Genomic DNA, 22406 nt, shown 5'->3' with positions numbered 1-22406 from the left:
CTTCGTGATCTTCTTTTTTTTTTTTTTCTGCATTGACCCACTGGGAGTAAAACTGTGTCATTTCTCCCTGACATTCTTGGTAGCTAGCAAGATTGCTCTCCTGCCAAAAAATACCAATGGCATCTCTCACTGTGACAGTGGATACCCAGAGCCTCGTAAGAACAAACGCTGTCTGCCCGGCTATTGCTAGGCTGCAAGTCTTCATCTGAACTCTCTAGTGAGCTGATTCAGGCTTTTGCTCTTTATTGTCAAGGAGATAACTGAAGGCCTGCACAAGCCTTAAGAATGTGTGCTCTTTTCGGGAAGGAGTAAATCAGCTAGTTTTGGACAGCCTACAAGCCAAACAAGGTATTGTTAGGGTGCTCCATTTCCCTTTGTCTCAGAGGGGGACCACTGAAGCGATGAGAGGGAAAAGAGCAAAGACAGAAGAATGTGTACTCACCCTACATTTTATATGCACAATAAGTTAGCTGCAAGAGATGAAGTATATCTAATGGCCAACTGCTCTCCTTTCTTTGTCTTGATAAAACTGTTTAATTTAATCTACTCGATCTACTCGAAGAGGAAAGAGAGAGTCATGGATGAATTGAAAGAGGAGGTGGGGCTTCAATAAAACCTCTCTGGCTCATGTTTATACTTTTTGGCAAAGCAGCTGCTCAGTAGGTTAATACCCTGGGTGTGGTGTTGCATCCACTGTAAACATTTGTAAATATTGATTACAATGCAAGGAAAGACCACAATGTGTCAGTGACTTGTTCCTGTGTTGACATTTTTCTTTACGTAGACCTCATGTTTGGTCATTAAAATCCTGTAGATGGCTGTGTACTGCCCCTCATCTTCCTCTTTAAACTGTGGTGTATATTGGTATCAACCCTCTACTGGCAGGAAATGTAATCCGTACTAATAAGCCAACAACAAAACCACCAACCACCATGGACAGGCAAAGTGTGGAGTGCAGGCATTAATGGGTCTGTCTTTTCCTCTTTGTGCTATCCCTCTGGATCAAAAGTTTGAGTTATGACTCTGCATAAAACAATGGAGAAGTGGGTCGGGGTTATATTGTGAACTCCCGTTACCCTCTTTATTCCCAAAATTTAACAGTCTTCATTTATCAGTCTCATTTCCCCTGTAGACAGTCATTAACTCAATTTTGTCCACCTTAATTCCTGCTGTCATTGAGTTGTACTGTCAGTTCATATTTTGTTTGCATGCAGAATTGGATATGAGAATGGCTTAAATTATTGCATCTTCTTTTGTAGTTTTTTTTTGTTTTTTTTTCCGGTTTCTTTTTTCTCTGCCACATTTCCGATTTGTTTTACTACTGCCTTATGCATCTCCTGTTTATATTTCTTCCGCTGTTCATAATTACCCAACCTTCGCTCTGGGTAGATGTCATGTGTGTCTGACACACTTCCAGTGTTTGGGCAGTGCTTGATCTTACAGCCCAAATCTGCTGTCTGATAGCAGCCACTTCCAATATTCTGTAGCCATGACTCCATGTCTGTACAGTGGTTGTCAGATCTCAGGGAAACAAATGGTCATTGTCATGACTATTGTAATGTGGGAGCGGCATCTGTGTGCAGGCATGCTATCCCACTGAAAGCCATCAGTCATTGTGTTTTTGCCAGTTCATGTCTCCATCAACTTGGCATAACAGCCCACGAAATCAAGAGGAAGACATAATGCAAATTGTAATTTATGATGAGACCACACTGTTGTTTAATTAAGTCAGTCTGTGTTGGTTGTTGGAAACGGGTGTCATACAAATTTTGTGCTGAGGTTGTGCATTGTTTTTACCAACCAGGGTTCAAGTGTACAACAGAAGGCTAGTACTGCCTGCAGTTGATGACTTAATCATTTAACAAGCTGACTGTTTGTATGTTGGCTAGTGAAGTGGTGCATTTTGGCACAGACTATTTTAAAGAGTTCATTAAGTTCAGCGTAGCACAGCATAAGCAACATTCAGATTAAGGTCAAATACAGTGGCAAATCTGCATTGCACTGTTCTAGTGTAGACAGGGTTGCACCTTTTAAGTTTCTCACATGGGCAGATGATAAAGAAAATACAAACCATCTGAAGGAGTCGCACAGTTGATTCTATTTTCATCAGGCTACGGGTCGTGGAAAAAACAGTAGGTTTGGACTTTTGTCCAATTTTTTGCATAAACCCTAGGCTTGAGTAAGGTTAATGTGTAATTAAATTAACTTCAAAAAATAATTTTCTCCTCCCTTTGACTGAAGATTACCATTCCCAGTTGAGAGAATGAAGGGCAGTACGGCCCGTGGCTTACATTAGCCTGGTGAACAGTTGGCAATGAATAAATAAAGCAAATGTAGATGGATAGATGGGTTCATTTCTGCTTAGTGAACTCACAAAATATTAAATTTGCTATCCGTTGTAGGCTTCATGCAATATCTATAGTCAGTTTATGAACACATGTTGACTCTCACTGTTTGTTGAGAAGCAAAGCCTAATAGAATAATTATGTAGCTTTACAGACAGCAGTCTATGTTAATGGGTTCCTAAATTTGAAGTAGATTTTTGTGGTTCACATTAGCATATCATTTACTTGTGCTTGGAAATGCAGGGAGTGGAGTGGAGCATCAGATTTCATATATTCATGTTTGGATCTTTGCAAAACAAGTGACTGGACCACAAAATAGTGATTTATTTTTTTTCCTTTTATTTTTTATGTCGCACCAGAACAAATCATTCTTTGTCTGTGTCCAGGCCTGCTACAGGTCCCTCCACACTTCGACCTGCATCCACCACATCCAGGCCCGCCACGGGAGTAGCCAAGCCCTCCACTACTGCAACTGCCAAAACCGCAGCTTCCAGAGTTACCACAGCACCATCTACTGGCAGGGCCACAGCAACACAGCCTCCAAAAACTACTGCTGCTGCTAAGAAAGGTGAGAAGAACTTGTTCTGACCCAGAGATTGACTTTTAATGCCATGTCCCGTTTGGATTAAATAAACTCACTGTTTGCCTAAAATTCCTGATATAAAGCAGTTGTTTAGTCTCAGCAGTGTGATATAACTGTAAAAGAATAAGTTTGTCCTGTTTGCTTTGATGTTACCTACTTAGTCAATCAGTGGGAAACACATTGTTTTGTTTTGTTGTTTTTTTTCAAAAATACCTTTTCTGTTTTTAACAGTCAAATATCACATCTTTGTTTCTAAAGTCATTTTCATAGTCTAATATTAAAGTGTTAAAAATGTATCATATTTGAGCTATTGCTATCATAACTGCCAAAGTTTTATTACTGGCAATTAGATGAGTGTGTGAATTAATGTTTGTTTTGTTTTTTGCATCAGATGTTAGTCGACCACCGTCTACTGCAGAGGCCAAGAAACCCCCTACCGCTACAGCATCAGCTGCTACCAAAAAACCTGAAACCTCTAAACCCATGGCCAGTGGAAAAGTCAACTCTGTATCCAAATGGTCCACAACAACGAAGCCAGTTGATACTAAATTGTCACAGCCCAAGCCTCAGCAGCCTGCAAAGTCTACTCCCACAAAGAAGCCTGTTGCTGCTGTACGACTGAATGCAAGTACCAAAATGCCCCTTGGCCGAACCCCACCTGCCTCTCCAGCCAACAGACCTACAAACAGTAGCACCTCTCAGACAAAACGTGGAACCAAACCCACTCAGACTGTCCCACCTTTCAGTGCTGCCAAGAAGACAGAAGTTTCAAATGCTATATCACCTATTGTTGAAACACAAAGTGCAGCTGGAGTTGTGGCAGCTGCGGGAGCTGTTGTAGCAGCTGTTGCAACAGCAGCTGTGCTAGCTGAAACACAGGCTGCAGTGGCCTTACCACAGGGATCATCCCTTACTGCATCTGTACCAGAAGAGGTCCCTACCCCAGTCTTGGCTCGGGTTACTACAGCAGAGGTGGCATCTCAAGAGCCTGCTCAGGGCCATGAAGTGACTCCCTCTCCTCTTCCAAGCCCTGTTAGGACAACCTTGCCGCAAACATCTCAACCAAAGGAACAGCTGGAAAGCAGTGCTCCTTTATTAACAACATTGGAGCAGAGCCCAGCTCCAGCTAGGTCACCATTAGCACACGGGACCTCCCCACCAGACCTGTCAGAGGAACCTGTTTACTTAGTAACTGACCATACCCCCTCAGCATCTGCACCCCTCCCAGCAGCAGCAAATTCAGTCCCTCAAATTGTTCCTTCATCCAATCTAAATGAGGAGGAAGATGAAGAAGAGCGTGAGGGAAGTCAGTTGGTTTCTGTGTCTGAAATGAGTGGAACCACACAACCCACAGAGGAATCTCGTCCTGGATCAGCAGGGCCATTAGGGGGATCTGCCTGGAGAGCTGGTGGTGCCTTGCTCTCTGAGCTGGACTCTGAGGAGGTAAGCGGCAGCCAGCAAGGTGCATCTGAACTGAGTGCCCCAGGGGTCCTGGAGGGCACAGAGAGCATGGATGATCTGGGAGATGCCAGTCTTAAAGGAGGAATTGACATGGAAGGAGCCTCAGCAGGTTCACCTGACTTTGAGAAGGTTCCTGACATACCAGTTAATGACTTTGATGAGGACGACGAGGATGAGGATGACAACGATCGGGTCTGTGACATGGATGTGGGCTCAGAGCGGACAGATGAACCGCAGAGACCGAGGCATGACAACGATGTGGATGATGATGAGGAGGACGATGATGTGGAAATGGCAAGTGAGGGGGTGACAGAGAGTGGGTTAGAAAGCTATGGGAATGCAGATGAGGATGACTTTGCTGAGGATGAAAGGCTGGACAACTTGAACAGGATGGCCCAGCCACCCCCTCCACCACCTCTGCTGCCCTCTGCTCCAGCTGCTCAGTGGGACCAACCAAACCCATTTGCTGATCCATGGGCAGAACCTCTGGAGCCTGTCCAGGTGGCAGGAGCAGCTGCAGCAAGCCCTTTGGCAGACCCCTGGCAAGCAGACTCTGAGACCCCAACTCAGACGCCAGCCCAAGCCTGGTTAGAACTAGGATCAGATCCTTGTGTTCCTGAAAGCGAAGAAGCACTCCCTCATTCCTCTGTTAAAGGTGAGCCACAAAATTCAGAGGCCCATATTTTCAACAGTCCGTCAAGCCCAGCTCCAGGGAAGGCCCAGGCTCCAGCTCCCCTCTCTGCACCAGGAATGTCTCTGTCAAGTACACTGAGCAGTGAGACCAGCACACCTGAGGAACTGGGCGACTGCAATCGAGACGGAAAGCTTCATCCTCAAGCTATGCAAGCTCCACTGCTTTCCCCTCAGCCTGACCTAGACTACCAAGACCTGGGTATTCATTTAGAGAGAGGAGACGAGGGAGGAGAAGAGGAGCCTGAGCCAGACACCCTGCCGGCTGATGAAGTCCTAGGAGGCCCTGCAACTGCCCCCACATCAAACCCTTCCTCATCCTCGGTAACGGAAGACGAGGCCAGTGACACAGAAGGAGAAGCTCAACTGGAGGATTCCTTGGAGATTCCCGATGTCAAGAACACAACCTTCAACAACCAACCTCCAGCCCAGCGCTGCCTGTCCACTGTGGAAGAAGGAGAAGAGGCTGAGATGGAGGGTGGCATAGGTGAAGACACAACTCCACCTTCAGCTACCTCGTTGGCATCTTATGGCTTTGACACCGTAACCACAGCTTCAAGCTCCAATGCCCAGTCCACGGGGGAGAGCTGCATCAAAAGCCCTGGCATCTTCTCCTTGGAGGAGCTACCTGACGAAGCCAAGCTACCCTGTTTAAGCCCACAACCTCACACCCAGTTGTGTCTCTCAGAGCAGAAGTACATCGAGTCTGGGAAGCAGGAAGTAGAGTCAGCTGAGCATGTTAGGGAGGAAGTGCCGGGGTCAGAGGGAGCTCCGGATCCTTCATCAACTTCGAGCAATTTGCAGCAACCAGAGGAGAACCCAGACGACACCCAGCCTCCCTACTATTCCACTACTTGTGAAAATACTGAGGACTCTTGTGCAGGTAACGTATAGTTCATCATCTCCTTACAGTCCAAGTAATGTCCCAAAACTCCCTCTGGCCGTGTTCCAGCTTCCAAACGTCAGAAGTGTAGCTCTTGTCAGTGTCCTGAAATCTCTGGGGGTGGACAAAATCAAAGATTAAAAAAAAAAAAAAAAAAAAAACAGAGAGCAAAAAAAGGGAAGAAATAAAAAGGATAGCAGTGGCACTTCCCTCTGATATAACATTTCCATTATGAGCATATGGCTTCAGTTCCTGTATGTGCAATAGCTGTGTCTATTTACTTCTAATTTGTGAGTGTGCCTGGGTTTTGGTTTCTGTTTTATTTAACACAGAATTACGTGGTTATCCTGATGTGGCATGGATGTGGCTTGTCTGTTTACAGCTCTTAAAGAGGGAAAACTTAACAAAAGAAATGTGGAATGAATTGTTTAATGTTTCCATGTGTATTCATTCTAGTACTTGTTACTGAACTAAACTAAAAACAAAGAGTTTTGATTGTATATTCATGTTTGATTTCACTCTCCTATCCTACACAAATCACTTTCCTTATCCCCAGTCTTCTTGCACTTTAAATTGTAACCCGCCTTTTCTTTTGTTTATCCATCTTTTGGAGTAATGAACCTTAAAACTTTAAATAAAGATTAGATTTTTACCATGATGTAGTCTCTGACCGTATAGTTTTATTGAAATGGTCACTTGGGCGTGGAGTGTAAGGCATATTTATGATGATTTGCACACAAATCCACATCATTTATGTATTTTAGGGTCTTTGACAAACTTTCATCTGCAGCTCTATGCATCTCATAATGAAAATACTCAGCCTTGTAGCCTGCAACCTGTCATTTCTTTCCTCTTGCCATACATGCACACTGCAACTCATACTTTAGTTACACCAAGTTCATACAAGTCAAGTTATGGCCTTTTCATTCTGAACCTGGACACACACAGTGCTGAAACGCAACCTCAAAGACTTCACTGGTCTGGAAAATGACAAAACCAAAATGAATTTGCCACAAGCTGATGATCTTCTCTGCCAGTCCTCATCTCAAGCTGCAAAGAAGTTTGAGCTCTTATCATCCGGACTTCAAGATGGAACCAACTTCGCTCATTCTTCTGCGACTGTAATTTACCTCCATTTCACTATGGGTGTGTTGCTGATTTAGATCTTTTCTACTACCTTATTTTTAGCATTCTTGCTGCACTGGTCTATAGCACTGTATTAACGTTAACAGAGCTTATGCATGTCACTGTTGCACAAAGAGTTGGTTTCATTTCATTACTTTGGCTTGGTGTGTTCAGGGTCAGTCAAATGGCTTGGCTCTAGATGTTCAGATTAGAATAATGTCTAGCTGTCCCTTCTAAAGCCAAGCTATTTTAGTTTTCCTGTGATGCTGGATGTGTGTAAATGCATGAGAAGCTTTTGCATGTATCACTGGTTGACTAACTATAAACTTCATTTATGAGTGACTGCTTGCAAAAAGCTTTTCTGTGGTTTTTGTCTCACCATAGTTGATAGTGATTGCATATACAGGAAGTTTGGCTGCTTTTTGCACATACAAATCTTTCTTTTCTGGGTGTGATGTAAAACTATTAAAGAGAAACCACTTTAAGTATGCACTTTTGCTCTCTGCACAAATTTTGCAACCTTTGACCCAACCACCCCCAGTCCCCTCACCTTGGGTCACGATTTTCTAGTGTGTTTACTGTTTTTATGCAAATACTGTGACTCCACCCCTCTGAATATTTACCAGGCTGGTTCTGTCACTGCTGCACAACTCGCAAACAATGTCCCACTGTCACTTGTTCAGAGTACAAAGCTACAAATATTGGCTGGTCACTTTGATGCTGTAGGCTACTGGCAGACCTTTGGGCTTGGCTTCACAATGCTTCCACTCTTCCTTTAGCAAGTAGGAGCCATTGAAGGCCACCCTCTTCTCTCTACACCCTTCTGCTTATACTCACTGCACTGCTCTCACTGTCCTGCTGCCTGTGACCTCTGTTATATAACATCACGCTACTGTAATCTTCCTTCCCGCTTCCTCTCACACACAGGCTTTACTGCACTACTGCACCCTCACCGCCGTGATCACGCAACATACCCCAGAACCTACTACGACCTCGTCAAACCTCCCAGCACTGCCACCACTCCGCCCAAGCTGACCTGTGCCGACCTTCCACCCAGAAGCCCCGGCCAGCAGGCGCTGAGCCCTCAACTCCGCAGGCTTGAGCAGCATCAGAGACAACTGCTGGAGATGCAGCAACGTAGGGAGCAACAGAGCAGACCACTGGAGGAGGCAGAGCAAGAGAGGAAGAGGAGGGAGGAAGAGGAGCAGAGGAAGAAGAAAGAGGAAGCTGAAGAAGAAATAAAGAGAAATGAGGAAGAGAGGAAGATGAAGGAGCAGGCTGAGGCAACAAAGAAGAAAGAGGAGGAAAAATTGAGGAAAGAGGAGGAGCTTAAGCAAAGGAGAGATCTTGAACTGCAACTGCAGCAACAACAACAGGAGCTGAAGCAAAGACAGCAAATCATGCAGTGGCAGCAAGAGTTGCAACAGTCTAATAAAGGCCAGACAGTGCTGCTGTCTCCTTCTTCTGGCCTCTGCACCATCTATGAAGCCCTGGAGAACAGTGATGAAGAGGATCCTGAAGGTGAGGAAGAAGAAATAAATGAGCTGAACCCCATTAAAGAGAAGAAAGCGCCTAAGCCAGATGCACTATATGAGAACATAAGTGAAAGCTGTGACAGGGTGACGTCAAATGACGACACGCATCAAGACTCTTCATTGTCTGACAGCCCCCACTTCTTCCAGACTCCCCTCAGTCATCCAGCAACCCCTCTCAGGACGGTGACAGCTCCTCCTCCGGTCCTCTTGAGTCTCCAGAACGACCTCCACCCCTGGACCTGGACTGGGGCAAGAAAGTGGACATAGTGCAGCAGCTGATCAATCAGACCTTGTTGCTGAACGGCGATGGTTGCTCCTCCCTGCTGCTGCTGCCAGGAGGTGCAGGAGGGACGCTGAGCCCCCTGGAGAGCAGCCTGTGGCCCAGCTTGCTTCCTCCACTCACTCCTCCCTCTGCCACTGTCACATCTGTCAGTAGTTTTTCCCCAGAGGCCACTGGCAGCTCCCCACAGGGAGAGTGGACAGTGGTGGAGCTGGAGACGCATCACTAAGGGATGATGGTGTGTGATTTCACTCACACACTTTGGCAGATATGTTTAAACTTTGACAACACTCATTGGGGGGAAAATGGCACAAGTGCGGTCTTGTTATTCACACAGACTTATGGGAGTTTAAGACGGGGACCGACACACACAAACAGGGTGATATAAAACATGCAGAGTAGAACACTTTTCTGTACTCTACTATACACACTTAAAACAAATAGTATGTTCTTCTTACTTAGAGCTGCATCGACTTAGGCCAACATTTTGGCTGGATAATGTGTTAAAAAAATGCAATAACAAGAAACAAACCTTTGACAATATCACCATCTGTTAAAGAACTATAACTAGATAATTTATTTGACGTTCATGACATTGTACCAAACAGTGAGCATTTGCTTTAAACTGTACTATAGTTCAGTATCTGTGTACACAGTAGAGTCAGAAAGATAAACCATAAATTCTACTGCTCTGCTGCTGCTCAGCCCTGTAGGTAAACCCATAAACTTGGTGCTGTAGATCAGTGGTTCCCAACCAACAAGAGAGGAGTTCACAAGATAAATCTGAGGGGTTGCAATATGAAAGATGTTTGGTTTTTTTTCTCCGGTATACTATTAAATCTTTTCTGACTTCTTCCCTCCGGTGGGTTTTCCCTTTGGGCTGCTGAGTAAAATCTACCTATAAGGGCTTTTAAACAGTGTCTAAATGGTTGAAACATTTACATCCCATACATGAATGCAACCTGTGACAGTCACAAAAGGAGACCAAGCTTTGTTTTTAGGAGTTCAAAATGTTGGGAATCACTGCTGTAGATATATGTGAGAGATGCAGAGGTTTCTAATTGTACTGTGAAAACAAGCACATACAACACAGATACTAATGCTTGATGGTGCTACATTTGAATTGTGCTGATTCTGCAAGCATGTATGGTGTTTGATGCAAATAAAGAAGTAATAGACTTTGTTGCCCTGAATTTAGACTCTCAGGCAGTGATTACCCCCCAGTGATTGGCTAATATGTTAAATGTTGCTTTAAATCCTTATATAGTAAGTTTATTGTTTGGCACCGAAGTGTCTAGTGCTGAATGTTAACTTAAAGATTGATACAGGTTAAAAAAAAGTGTCAATACTCCCAGAATTAAGGTGGAGGTGATATTAGTTGTACCCCGCCCTAGTTTTGTATGAATTGATTTTGCCAGCATACAGAAATCTGCCTGCTAAATCAATATGTTTAATTAATGTCAACTAAAAACCACCCAACACCCAAGAGCAGGAGCTCAGTGTCCTCGCTGTAACGCTGCCTGGGAGTCTATTCAGCAACAGAAGGTCTGTGATGCTGCCAGCGAAGAACCTGGATGGAGAACACAAACAACATGATGCCACACTCTGAAACTCAGCACCTCACACTTAATACCCGACACACACACCCGTGCAAGCACAAACCTTACAGACTACAATAATCCCACACACCTGAACCCACGCTATCACTGACAGGATCCCATGATGCACCCCTGCTACTGACAGACAGGGTGGAACTGGACACGTTTGCTGCGTCTCTGTGCCATGTGTGCTCACACAAACCCACAGTGCCAAATGGTCACTAGCAATCCGAGTCAGGTAAACCGACCGCGTTCCTCACCTGCACCCCTTTTTAATTGAAGCCATACATGTTTGTTTATACATGTTTACATGCCTCCTCATCACCCTATTTACAAGTGAGAATACACTGGAGGTGTCTTGCTATTGAATGGTGATAAAAGGTCACCGGTTCCTAGCTGCCGAGGAGATTGCACTTAATCAAATACTGCAGTGTCGTAATTTGTATCGCTTCAAATTAGCTGATCATAGAGGCCTTGGCAGTCCCTGCTGTCGTCCTCGTGCCCCGATGTACTTTATTTGCAAACTGATGTCAAAGAAATTAAAAGATTACAAATGAAGGATATGATCTCAGTTTGAGCTGTTTGGATCTCACAGCTCTTTACCAAAGGTCAAAGGCTGGAACGTGTGTAATTTGCATTTCCCTTTGAAACACTGGAGTCAGGTATTAATGAGGTTGTAGTTATTGAATATAATTATGTTTATAGTAGATGAAACTGGTTATTTAAATAAATACCGCTAAAGGTTACTTTATGCAGAAATAGGGTTTTACAGTCAACATCACTGATCTTATGACACTGGTCATGTTCTGGACACGCACTGTGATTTTACATTTGTCTCTGGGTTTTAACCGACACTGCTGTGAAAGTTAGGGATCACTTTATTGTGGAGGAAGAAGTTTAAAAGGGTGGGAATGCTGGGAGGGGGCTTGATATCAGGTTATTCTGGATATTGATTCTGTATTTTTGAAACTGTGATGAGCTACAGTAGGAGGAATGCGTGTCCTGCTGGTTGTAAGCCTTCATATCTGTGCTGTACGTCGATGTCCGTCTGCGGTGTGGATGTTTGTCTCAGTGCTGTTTAAGGCAGATTTTTCTCATGAGATCACTGACACTTGTTTGCCCTCATGTCTGCTTGAATCATTTTTTTTCTGTGTTGTTGGCCTGCTGCTTCGCCCTCTAGGGTTTAACAGCATAAAGACTGAATTGTGTTTGATAAGAGAATTGAAAGCAGTGATACGAGTATTAAACTGGAGACATCTGGCATCCAGTATTTGTATCATTTGACTCATATGACAAATTTTTGCCCTTTTCCATGATCCGATCCGGCAAAAAAGGAAAAAAAAAATCTTCTTTGTGAGCTTGTCCTTTGTTGAAGCTTATGTGGAGCAGCTAAGAAGTAACCAGGTGTTAATGTACGTTTGCATTCCTGTTCGTCCAGATGGGACACTTAATGCTCGCAGCATTTTAAAATGTCCTTTCTTAAACATGCTTGTGTAGTGTTTTGTAAGTTTTTGTGGGTATATTGTCTAAAGACTGATCACTGTAATGAAGGGAAGCTTCACTTTACTTTTATACTTCAGAGTTTTAGAAGTATCGTAGCCATTTCAGAGGTGTATATATAGATTTTTTTATTAAGAGATTGAAGGACATTGGGTGTAAATGGTAGATTTTATTCTCTGTAAGTAAATTGCCTTTTTTTCATGTCCAGTCAACACAACTGATGAGCGGAATGGTTTTAAGGTCACAGTGAACACAGCACACTGAACTGGGAGTGAACAAATGTCATTTGTTACTTGGGCTCTGAGTCATTAAACCTCTCACTGGAATATTTATTGAAAGTGATGTGAGGCCTGTGTGCACTCATTTAAACATCTTGAGGAACCTGTTGAAGTAAACGGGGCAGACTTACTCAAGGCCCTAATCATGGCAGCTTGTTCTAAAATGTTGTCCTTGTTTATTTTCCGATAGACACATCTGTGATTGTATGTAATTATTTTTAATGCAATGTTTCATGTAAATAAAAGGTTTTTTAAGAACACAGCTGTACTTATTTACAACACAGCTCTTACTCATTTAAAAAAAGTAATATCTAAAATATTTAGTCTTATCAAATCTTTTAAAATGTCAAAAAATCAACGATGAACAGCAAACATCACAGTATCCTTCATACAACTATCTTAGACTATAAAACGTTGCTTTTAACACAGCTTATTATGAAAACACACCTTCTCCTCTTTGAAGGTGGTCACACAAACTTGACGCTGTGTGAATCAACCGGTCCTGAATTTGAAACTAGATGTTTAACCTGAGAATCTCTCATCAGCTGAACACTAGCTTAACAATTTTCCTTTAACGTCCTGTGAGAGTCGAACTGCTCTAGTCTCTACATGCGGTATGACTTCTCCATTAACAGACACGATTCACCCTGTAGCGCCTCATGTCAGCCTGTCAGGTGTGAGGACAGCAGCTGCTGCAGGTAGTCTGTAGCGCTGCAGCACGACGGCTCATCACTGCCCAGAAACAGCAGCCTGCGATAGTCGGCCTGTGGGACGTCGCACAAGATCCTGAAACAAGAACACAAATTCAGATGAGTCAGACGAGCTAGAAAATGGTGTGGAGCTATCTGACACAATAATGACGGTGAGGGACGGTGAATGGTTCTCATTCACATGCACATCAACACACCAATGGTGGCCCTGCTATCATATGAAGCACCAGCGTCTCACACAGGAACACTTCAGCATGAATGTGGGGTTTATATTTGACGCTGATATAAAGCATCCACAGAAAAATTCAGAGAAGAGCGTACCAGTCAAAGATATCCTCTGTGTCAGGATCAGGGTACAGCTGCACCCACTGACCGATGGACCACATCCTCACCATGTTGTAATTAGAGACGCTTTGGTTGTCCTCGTCAGTGTAGGCGTGGCCATTTGGAATGTCCTCGTAGCACAGGAAGTAGCTGGAAAGATTGAAAAGTGAGAAAATAGTTTTAAGATTACAGATCAGTGAATGTGATCAATACTAACAGCTGTAAGACTGGGCTCACACTGCAGGAGCTTTGGGCCAATTTACCCGCTCCACCCCTCCTGATAACTGGTCTGGGATCTTGGTTTGACACAGTGTTCAGCTCACATTAAAAGGTTTAATGATCTAGTGTCTTATTTCTCAAACTGCTCGGATTCTTTGGAGCTGATTAATGGCAAACACATTTGATGTTTTTGAGTTAAGATAAGGCCCTGAGGTTAACGTTAGCTACCGATACTAAAGTGATGATAAATTCTTACCTCAAGTTCTTGAGAAGAATCAACAAACTGTGTTGACTCCATCTTCCCTGTCATTTTCTCATGCAGCTTGTTTTGCTTTTATTTTTTCACACTGCTTCTTATTAGTGTTACAGGAAGTTGTTGCAGCATAATCTTTATTTCATCCACATCTGCCTCATATCCTGCAGTGAGTGATGTTCCATTATAATCCACTCTTGAAGCGTATACATTAGGGTTCTAACTTTTTGAACTTTTTTTCCCCCAAAATCAAAGTCCTGCATCATGATTGGATGAACTTTTTGGTATAATTGAAGAAACCAAACTCCATTTTCAACACTCTTTTAAAAAAGTCATCCCGAAACAAAAAAGTATTAAATACACATTACAGCCAATGACATGGCTTATAAAGTGAAAACAAGAATAGAAACTGATACTCCAGTATATTATGATGGCAGTACAACTTATCATTGATCCATTATCAGTCACATTGACTTGTAATGGCCCTTGTGATAACTTAGCACGGTTTCGCATTTCATATCATTGGCTGTAATATGTATTTAATACTTTTTTTTGTTTGTTTAAAAGAGTGTTGAAAATGGAATTTGGTTTCTTCAATTATACCAAAAAGTTCATCCAATCACGATGCAGGACTTTGATTTTGGAAAAAAAAGTTCAAAAAGTTAGAACCCTAGCATACGTGCCTGAGAAATATATCTATCAAGTTTATCCTTATATGTGTGATGCAACCCAATTTCGAAATCTGTTGTAAAACTGATTTTGAAAATCCTGCACTGTGAGTCCAACGTCAGGCTGAGCAGGAAACACAAAGAATACAGGGTGGAAGTCCTGAAACGTCTCGACTTACTAGTCAGTTGCAACGCCTCTTTCTTCCTCGTCGCTCTCTCCTGCATGCTCTTTGTCTTTCTGCTGTTTGTCTTGGAGTCGCTCCACGTTCCAGCGCATGCATTTGTACAGTCCAGTGTTGATCCGGGCCAGGTACGGTGTCGGCTTACAGTAACGGAAAATGGTCAGCCTCAGTTGGTTGAGCTGAAACTGACCAATGCAGAAGTAAGACACACTGGGGAAGCAAACAGAGTGGGAAGAATCAGATGATATGTTAGCAGCAATGGTCACACAGCACTGAGCTTGTACACAGAAGAAAACAGAAAATGATTTGCACCTTTGAACAACAATGACTACATTTGAAGGGAAATGCATGAATGATGCCAAACATATCTGTAATGTCCTCATTTTCAGTACATGAGGACAGCGGGTACAGTGTCACAGTTGATCATGTTTGCACTGAAAAGCCTCAAAATGATTACAGGGTTGTGCAAATACACCTTTAAACATTGGATTAAAACATCCAGAGGATCGTGAAGTTGCTATACAGGGGTGTAACCCGTCATCCTGCCAGGATCATCTACTGTAGAATACTACAACTAATCATATCTGATAAATTAAAGGCTTCACTGTTAAATTACTGTAATGTGACAAACCAAGGAAATCCAAGGACACATACTTCAAAATAAAAGGTTAGACTAACAGCAAATATATGTGAAACTGTTAAGAGCAATCCAGTTGGTTCTACTGTAACATGCAGGATAGGCTTTTCTAGGACTTGAAAACCCAGCAAAGAAATAAAAAGAAATTAGTTGTCAGGTCAGTTGTATTTACACAGCCCAATATCATACATCTGATTTACAAAATGATTACAGAATATAACTTTAAAATGGTGGAAATATAGAAGAAATGCATTGAAAAAGGATCAGAGGAAGACAGAAAACTTACAACAGATGTCTGATGTACTGGAAGGGTATAGACAGTCAACATAAGCATGTAGTAGTTTGTGTGTTGTGTACCCGATAGGATCAGTGTCATCCAAACAGAGAAGATTATAGCTGGCGAAGGTCAACACCAGCTGCTCCAACCTGTCACACAGCTGCTGAGAGAAGTCCAACAGCTGGGCACACTGCGTACACACACACACACGTACGTACACACACGTACGTACACACACGTACGTACACACACGTACGTACACACACGTACGTACACACACGTACGTACACACACACACACACACACACACACACACACACACACACACACACACACACACACACACACACACACACACACACACACACACACACACACACACACACACACACACACACACACACACACACACACACACACACACACACACACACACACACACACACACACACACACACACGTTAAACCATTGTGGCTACATAGATACACAAATGGCTTCTCATTCACCAACAGCTAACCTTTCGATTCAGATTACTTTATTTGTCCCCACGGGGAAATTAAAAAAAGGCCCGTAGAGCAGACAGTGCAACAATGATGTAAGAAATTGAGTTTAAAAAACTAAAAATCAGATATAACTAACTCAAACAAAACAAATAGGGATAATTATATATACAATTGTAGAACAAGTAATATAACAAGAATAAAAAAATAGAATAAAAAGACAAAACACAACTTGGAATAGTTTGCCCTAACAATGGTTCCAAATAACAGTGCTATTTTTAATCTGTCAAATTCATTTTCACTCTTCCCAGGATCCCATTCAGCGTTTGAAATGCTTCTTCTATCCTCTTTCTTGTTCTGATGCCACTCTATGTATATTTTTGTTGAGTCTCTGGCAAATGTTGGACAACAGATTTGTTTGCACTGACAGTGAATGAATCTAGATATTTTGCCAACCAGGAAACCCTTCTAAAACAGAAGCAGATACCAGACACACAGAAAGTGGTTTGAATATTAGGTTTAAAACGTGACTGACTAAAACTGAAACGATCATCGTGGCTACAAACCACCAGTAGAAAAATACATTGCGGTAATTTTGGTGAATCTACCCTTAAAGACAATATTCACCCTTGGAAAGCAGATGTCAGCAGGCAGATAGATGTGTTGGAACATGGTGCTCCTAGCTGTGGATTCCAGGTAGTTAAAGTAAGGCTGGCAGGTGTGCAGGAGGCTGACCACTGCAGCAGCAAGAGCATCTCCCTGTAAATAGCCCTGCCTGCCAGAACAAACAGGAAACTTCACAAAATAGTAGAAGTACCCAGACAAAAATAGTGAATCATGACCAGCCAGGACCCTACCCACTGACGAGGCAGTTCTGTAAGCAATCTGCTTTGCTCTTAAGGAACAGGAGCCGCAGCTGGAGGGACTGGAGGCTCCCCTCCCTCCGTCTGACCTCCAGGCATCTGCAGGGCACATTTGCACCAGAAGGTGGAGCCAGAGCAGCATCTGCCAACGGCAACAGGGAGTTATCCATCCCTGAAACACAAATGAACATCAAAAACTGAGAGAAATGGAGGAAATTAGTCATTTTACTCTAGAATCGATACTCTGTAATAACAACAATGTGTGTATCTGGAGGAACACAATCATGTAGTTGGCTTACCAAAACTGTAGTATCATATATGAATTTCAATACAAGACAGAAATTATGAATTTCGAAGCGGGCTTTGGATTCACCACACAAGAGTAAGGGAAACTTAACTTATGACTTAGTTTTTTCTTCATTTTACTAAAATCATATTTGGCGTTTTAGGTTAACATTTAACACGGTCTGAAGACCACATTCAAATCTGTGAAACCTGTGTGTGTGTGCGTTTCTGCTTTTAGACTGCATTAGACCAGGTACATATTTAAAACCAGTGTATTTAGACTGGATAAATGTGAACTGGATTGTCCATAAGAAGCTACAGAGAATCTGGAACACAATTTCTGATTGGTGTAATCTTTACTTTATTTGCATTTTTCCACAGTGAGCTACATTTGTCCAGATCCAGATCTAAAACCACTCCATACAGAGTAATCAATTTGGAACTATGCTTTCGTAGAGAGGCAACCGAGTATCTAAAACACAATTTCTGATAGATGAAACCATCATGTTACTTGTGAAAATGAAAAAATGTAAACATCTGTATCTAAGTCACATTAGATCAGGTCCAGAACCACCATATACTTGTATTCTTTCCATTTGTTTCACTGCATTTTATTTTAATATATTTTTTAGCCACACATGGACTATGTCTAGATCAGAAAACACTGCATAAAGAGTAGCCAAATCTGGACTACACTGTCTATGAGACTAAAGAGTCTCTAAAACACAGTCTCTGATCTTTAAAATGTAACAAAGGGGATAATTCACTGCTATTGTACTCTTTCCCAAAACCGTCGTAGCATGCAGCATATTTTATCTGACCTCTTCGTTGGACGCTCTGCAGACTCTGGGTGCAGTCCGACACCTCGCCGCTCACGTTGTTCTCCCTCAATGGGTCCACAGACGCACCTTCCCCCGACGGTGGCTTTTCCTGCTGTTGAACATCAACCTGAACTTTGTTATCAGTCATGTTCTCTGCCGAAGATAAGCTGACATTAGTTCGGAAACCTGTTTCATAAAAATGTACATTAAATAATTATTTCTGACGCAGCGAAGTGAATGACGGGTCTGCTCGTAACGTTCTGCTAATTAGCGATGATGCTAGCGAGCTAGCCACCTGGCGCGATGCTGGCGTCACATCCGAGACTTAACGCAGAAAAGACGAGGTTTATACAAGTTGGCCAGTTGTTGTTTTTTTATTCCACGAATTAATTAAATGTCAATTCAAGCCGCTTTCAGTTGATTATTACCGAAATAATAAGCGCTAACCTAAACCTTAGCCACCTAGCTAGTTAGGCGTAATATCCGTTACCTTTCACTTCCTCGTTTGCCTCTACTCAAAGGTCAAAGGTCTTTGCGTCTCAACAAGAAAGATAAACGTATTTTTTTTAAATTATTTATACTTTTTGCCTTTTGTGTGAAAAATGCTTCGAAAAAATTACTCACAATAAAATTAATGGAAAATATATATATATATATATATATATACATATATATATATATATACATTTTTTACAGCTATCCAAGTTATTCACCACGGAAAGCTGCTTTAATAACTCCCCTCTGCTCCCCATGCCCTTGTTTTAAGATAACATCTTTTATTCCCTGTTACAAATTAATAATTTTTAAAACCATTTTAATGCTAATTTTAACTAAAGCAGCATTAATAGTAAATGTGGTTTGTTGAATGTTGGATATGGACAGTTACAGTTTAAGCTAATACATCCACATATTCAGATTTTTCTTGTCTAACTTCCTTCACATCCTCCACACTGAGAGAGAAAATAGCCATCCTACCATGTTCTGTCACCATTTGTCACACAATATTTTACACAGCTTACATTTGGGCCCAACTAAGAGGACAGCAGGGCAAAGAGAACTGTGTGAACTCATACTTAGTACATCTGGCTATCCTGTTATGAATCATTGCTACCTTCTTAACAAAAAAAAACTTTTTGCTGACTGTAAATGACTCAGCTGTGTTCATTTTATTGTTAGTTGTGAGTGGGTAGGTTTTCATGTCATGTGTGTACAGGATATAGACTGTGTATCCTGGAGTGTCGGGTTACTCTGTTTCTGCTGCCCTTCTATCATTCAAATGGCAAATTTTCATTTTGCAAATCAGTTATGCAAATATGGTTCGGTTCAACTTTGTCAGATCTATTGAAGGTGGCCACACACACAACCATAACATCACCTAACCCTATCAGGAGTTTTTATCTCACACACAACAACTTACACTGGTTTTGCAATAATGTATTGCTACTGTTTCCATTCAGAGAGCTCAGTTTCAGTTACACTTTACTGTCAATAGCGTTTAGATTGAAGTTCTGCTGTTCCAAAACTTTCCAACACTTTAAATTAGCAATATTAAAATGCTGATTGATACACATGGGCACATGTTTGTGTTTTTATTGGGGCTGACAAATGCCTATGTTCTAAATATTGAGGATGTATAATTATTTTTTCTTTTACATTTGCCTATAGAACACTTTGAATACCCTCTGTGTATGACGGTGCTACATAAATAAACTTGTTTGCATGTCTTCTTTCTCCTCTACTTTTTCTTTTGACCTCTCTGTAGGTATCTCTGCCTCCAGCTCTGTTATTCTGATTTGCAATAAATGTGTCTCTGACCTCCCCAGTGCTTATTGTCCTCTTCAGTGTTGTTTGTCTGATTTCTCTTTACTATTCTGCTGTCGTTCTCCTTTAACCTCACCCCAACCAGTGGAGGCAGATGGCTGCCCTCCCTGAGACTGGTTCTGCTGGATATTTCATCTCAAACTACATACTAATTACTGGATTTGCTTGGTTTCTTTCTCTCACATAATGTTGTAAGATCTTCATGAGTGGTGCTACATGAATCCGCATTAATTAAATATGCTATATTTAAAGCTGCGGTCATTATAATTTAAAGTGGGATTTGTTAGGTTTCTCTCTATCACATAACTTTGTAAGATTTTCTCCTTACTGTGTGTGGTGTCCTGAGATGACTTCAAATGTAAACTGGCACTACATGAATAAAATGTAACTCAATATTTAAAACTCCAATTATTCTAGCATTATAGTTTAAGGATGAATTTATTAGGTTTTATTTTATTACATATTATTGTAAGATCTTTATGTGACAGGTTCTGAAATTAAGTATTGTAAATCAGTGCTATTTGAACAAAAATGCTGTATTTTAAATTGCAGAGATTAAAATATAATTTAAGGATGGATTTCTTGGAATTCTATCTGTCACATAGTATTGTAAGATCTTTACATGGCTATGTAAGGTATCGTGAGATTACTTATGCTGTGAAATTGCACTTAAAATTTAAAATTGCAGTACTATAATACATTCGTTTAAGGATGGATTCGTGGAGGTTTTTTAATTCCAAAATAATACAATATCTTTCTGTTACAATGCAAAGTTCCTGAAATGAATAAAAATGAGTGTAATATGCTCTGTTTAAACCCGTGAATATTAAAATATTATAATTTAAGAAGTGTTAAGATGCATAATTAAAGAGATTTACTTTTTTACAGTGTTTTTACACACATTCAACAGTTGATTCTTTACAACTTTCTGTTGACTTGACTACTTTGAGTTGCTGCAGGTCACATGACTCATAGGGGCGCGCCCCCGCGACCTCCAGACCAATCAACGTCCGGGCGGTTTGTTGGCGTGTCGGGAGCGCGCTTCTAGTGTACAAGTGTTTGGTGCTGCAGCCGTCAGTTAGCCACTGTGTGAACGGGTCTAAATGTTAGCACGGCCTGACCCGTGTTCACCAACACAAAGAAACACGGCTTTTGTCTGTTTCTGATCTCAGCCAGCGGGATATTTAATGGGCACGTTTGCTTTCTATTGTCCCTGGTGTTGAGTGTGTGAGTGAAGCACTGACAGGCGGCTTTTTCTTCTCTGAGAGGCATGTGATACAGACAAGAGACCGAGGCGTGTTCGTGTCTCACGGATGTTACCGGGAAAAGAAGAAGAAGGAGCTTCGTTTGGTTTTCTGTCGACAGTGGATGTAAGTCTATCTCTCTTCAGCAGGACATGACGGAGGAGAGCCGCTGCTGTTGGATGTTAGGGGGCTCCTCTTTGCTAGCTGTTGAATGGCAAACACCTAAAACAAGAGGATGAACAGTGAGCCCGGAGCTCTGTAGTTTTGTTTGGATGCTGAGTGACTTGTCTCGTCTGAAACCGTTTTAATCCGGGTGAAGTGGAGCCTAACGGGAGTTGAAACACACCGAAACACACGCAGGGAGGATCGGTTCAGGCGCGGCCAGCCGAGCCAACAATGCGGATTACCTCCTGACTTGTTTGCCTTTGTGCCAATAGACTGTCCATATAAAGTTGAGATAAGACTCGCAGGGACGATAAGCCAGGCCTCTCCCCACGTTTATTATTTGCATTATATTACTGTCGTTCAGAGGAGACAGCCCGTCGACCTGAGGGACCACATGTGCACACGGTGTCTGTGAAATTGCAGAGTGAACACAGCAGCAGGGACGACCATGGCGAACGACTCCGTTCAAGTAAGTTCATCAAGTTGGATGTCCTCTTCCCTGCATGCATGGTGTCACTTCATTTTTCCTTATTGCAATACACCCTTTGTCTTGGATTTTGGATGCTCTTGCTGTTTTAATACATGTGTTCCCCACCATTTTGGCTTGTGATGCCGAAAAAAAATTAAGAAACATTTATCACAGTGGACAAGAGCTGGGAGCACTTGAACCCAAGTCAGCATTTTACATCTCAAACTGGGTCTGCAAGATATTAAAATAAAAAGTCATCTTGTGGCCTTCAGTCGTATCGAGGGTCCTAATTTTCAAATTGGGGAAGCAGTTTGTGACCACATACAGAATAAAACAATAACAATAGATGAATTTAACAGACTTTCATTGCAATGCTGTATCAGTATGGTAATTGATAATCAGTGTGAGAATAGGTACAGTCAGCAGGCTTTCATTACCAATAAGCTGATTATTTTGTCAATCGGCTAATCTAATTGTCCATAAAATGTTTCTTTTGATGAAGGCATAAGTGCCTTATTAACCTCCTGCAGCCCAAGGTGGCTTTTGAATTGCTCCAATTTCCTCTTACAATTAGTCAATTAATTGATTAGCAGCGTAGTTGCTTGATTTCTCTTGATTGATTAATTGACCAGTTGATACACCTCTGATTGTATAGTGGTGGCTGAGTGAAGTATTCCTGATTCGCTCGA

The 22406-nt window shown here is 42.0% G+C and overlaps 3 protein-coding genes across 3 annotated transcripts in view; 2 read left to right on the top strand and 1 right to left on the bottom strand.

The window, feature by feature from the left end:
- The window catches only part of prr36a (proline rich 36a), a 30978-nt gene extending 18442 nt beyond the window's left edge, over window positions 1-12536 (top strand). The window contains exons 4-6 of the mRNA XM_022216847.2: window positions 2732-2913; window positions 3320-5962; window positions 8015-12536. Coding sequence (XP_022072539.2) covers window positions 2732-2913; window positions 3320-5962; window positions 8015-8889 — 3700 coding nt within the window. The 3' untranslated portion in view covers window positions 8890-12536. The remainder of the gene's footprint in view (window positions 1-2731; window positions 2914-3319; window positions 5963-8014) is intronic.
- Window positions 12537-12640: 104 nt separating this feature from the next.
- Window positions 12641-17207, bottom strand: c3h19orf67 (chromosome 3 C19orf67 homolog). The gene is made up of 5 exons (XM_051945260.1): window positions 16677-17207; window positions 15629-15729; window positions 14632-14844; window positions 13310-13462; window positions 12641-13064 (listed from the first exon to the last, which is right to left on the bottom strand). The coding sequence occupies exons 1-5, from the start codon at window positions 17052-17054 to the stop codon at window positions 12941-12943; spliced, it is 969 nt and encodes a 322-aa protein (XP_051801220.1). The 5' UTR covers window positions 17055-17207; the 3' UTR covers window positions 12641-12940.
- Window positions 17208-20876: 3669 nt separating this feature from the next.
- The window catches only part of pkn1a (protein kinase N1a), a 63264-nt gene continuing 61734 nt past the window's right edge, over window positions 20877-22406 (top strand). Inside the window, exon 1 of the mRNA XM_051945840.1 lies at window positions 20877-21717. Within this exon, the coding sequence (XP_051801800.1) occupies window positions 21697-21717 (21 nt within the window). The 5' untranslated portion in view covers window positions 20877-21696. The remainder of the gene's footprint in view (window positions 21718-22406) is intronic.

The sequence above is a fragment of the Acanthochromis polyacanthus genome, chromosome 3 (genome assembly GCF_021347895.1).
Source record: "Acanthochromis polyacanthus isolate Apoly-LR-REF ecotype Palm Island chromosome 3, KAUST_Apoly_ChrSc, whole genome shotgun sequence".
NCBI lineage: Eukaryota > Metazoa > Chordata > Actinopteri > Pomacentridae > Acanthochromis > Acanthochromis polyacanthus.
This window is presented reverse-complemented; position numbering and strand designations above follow the sequence as displayed.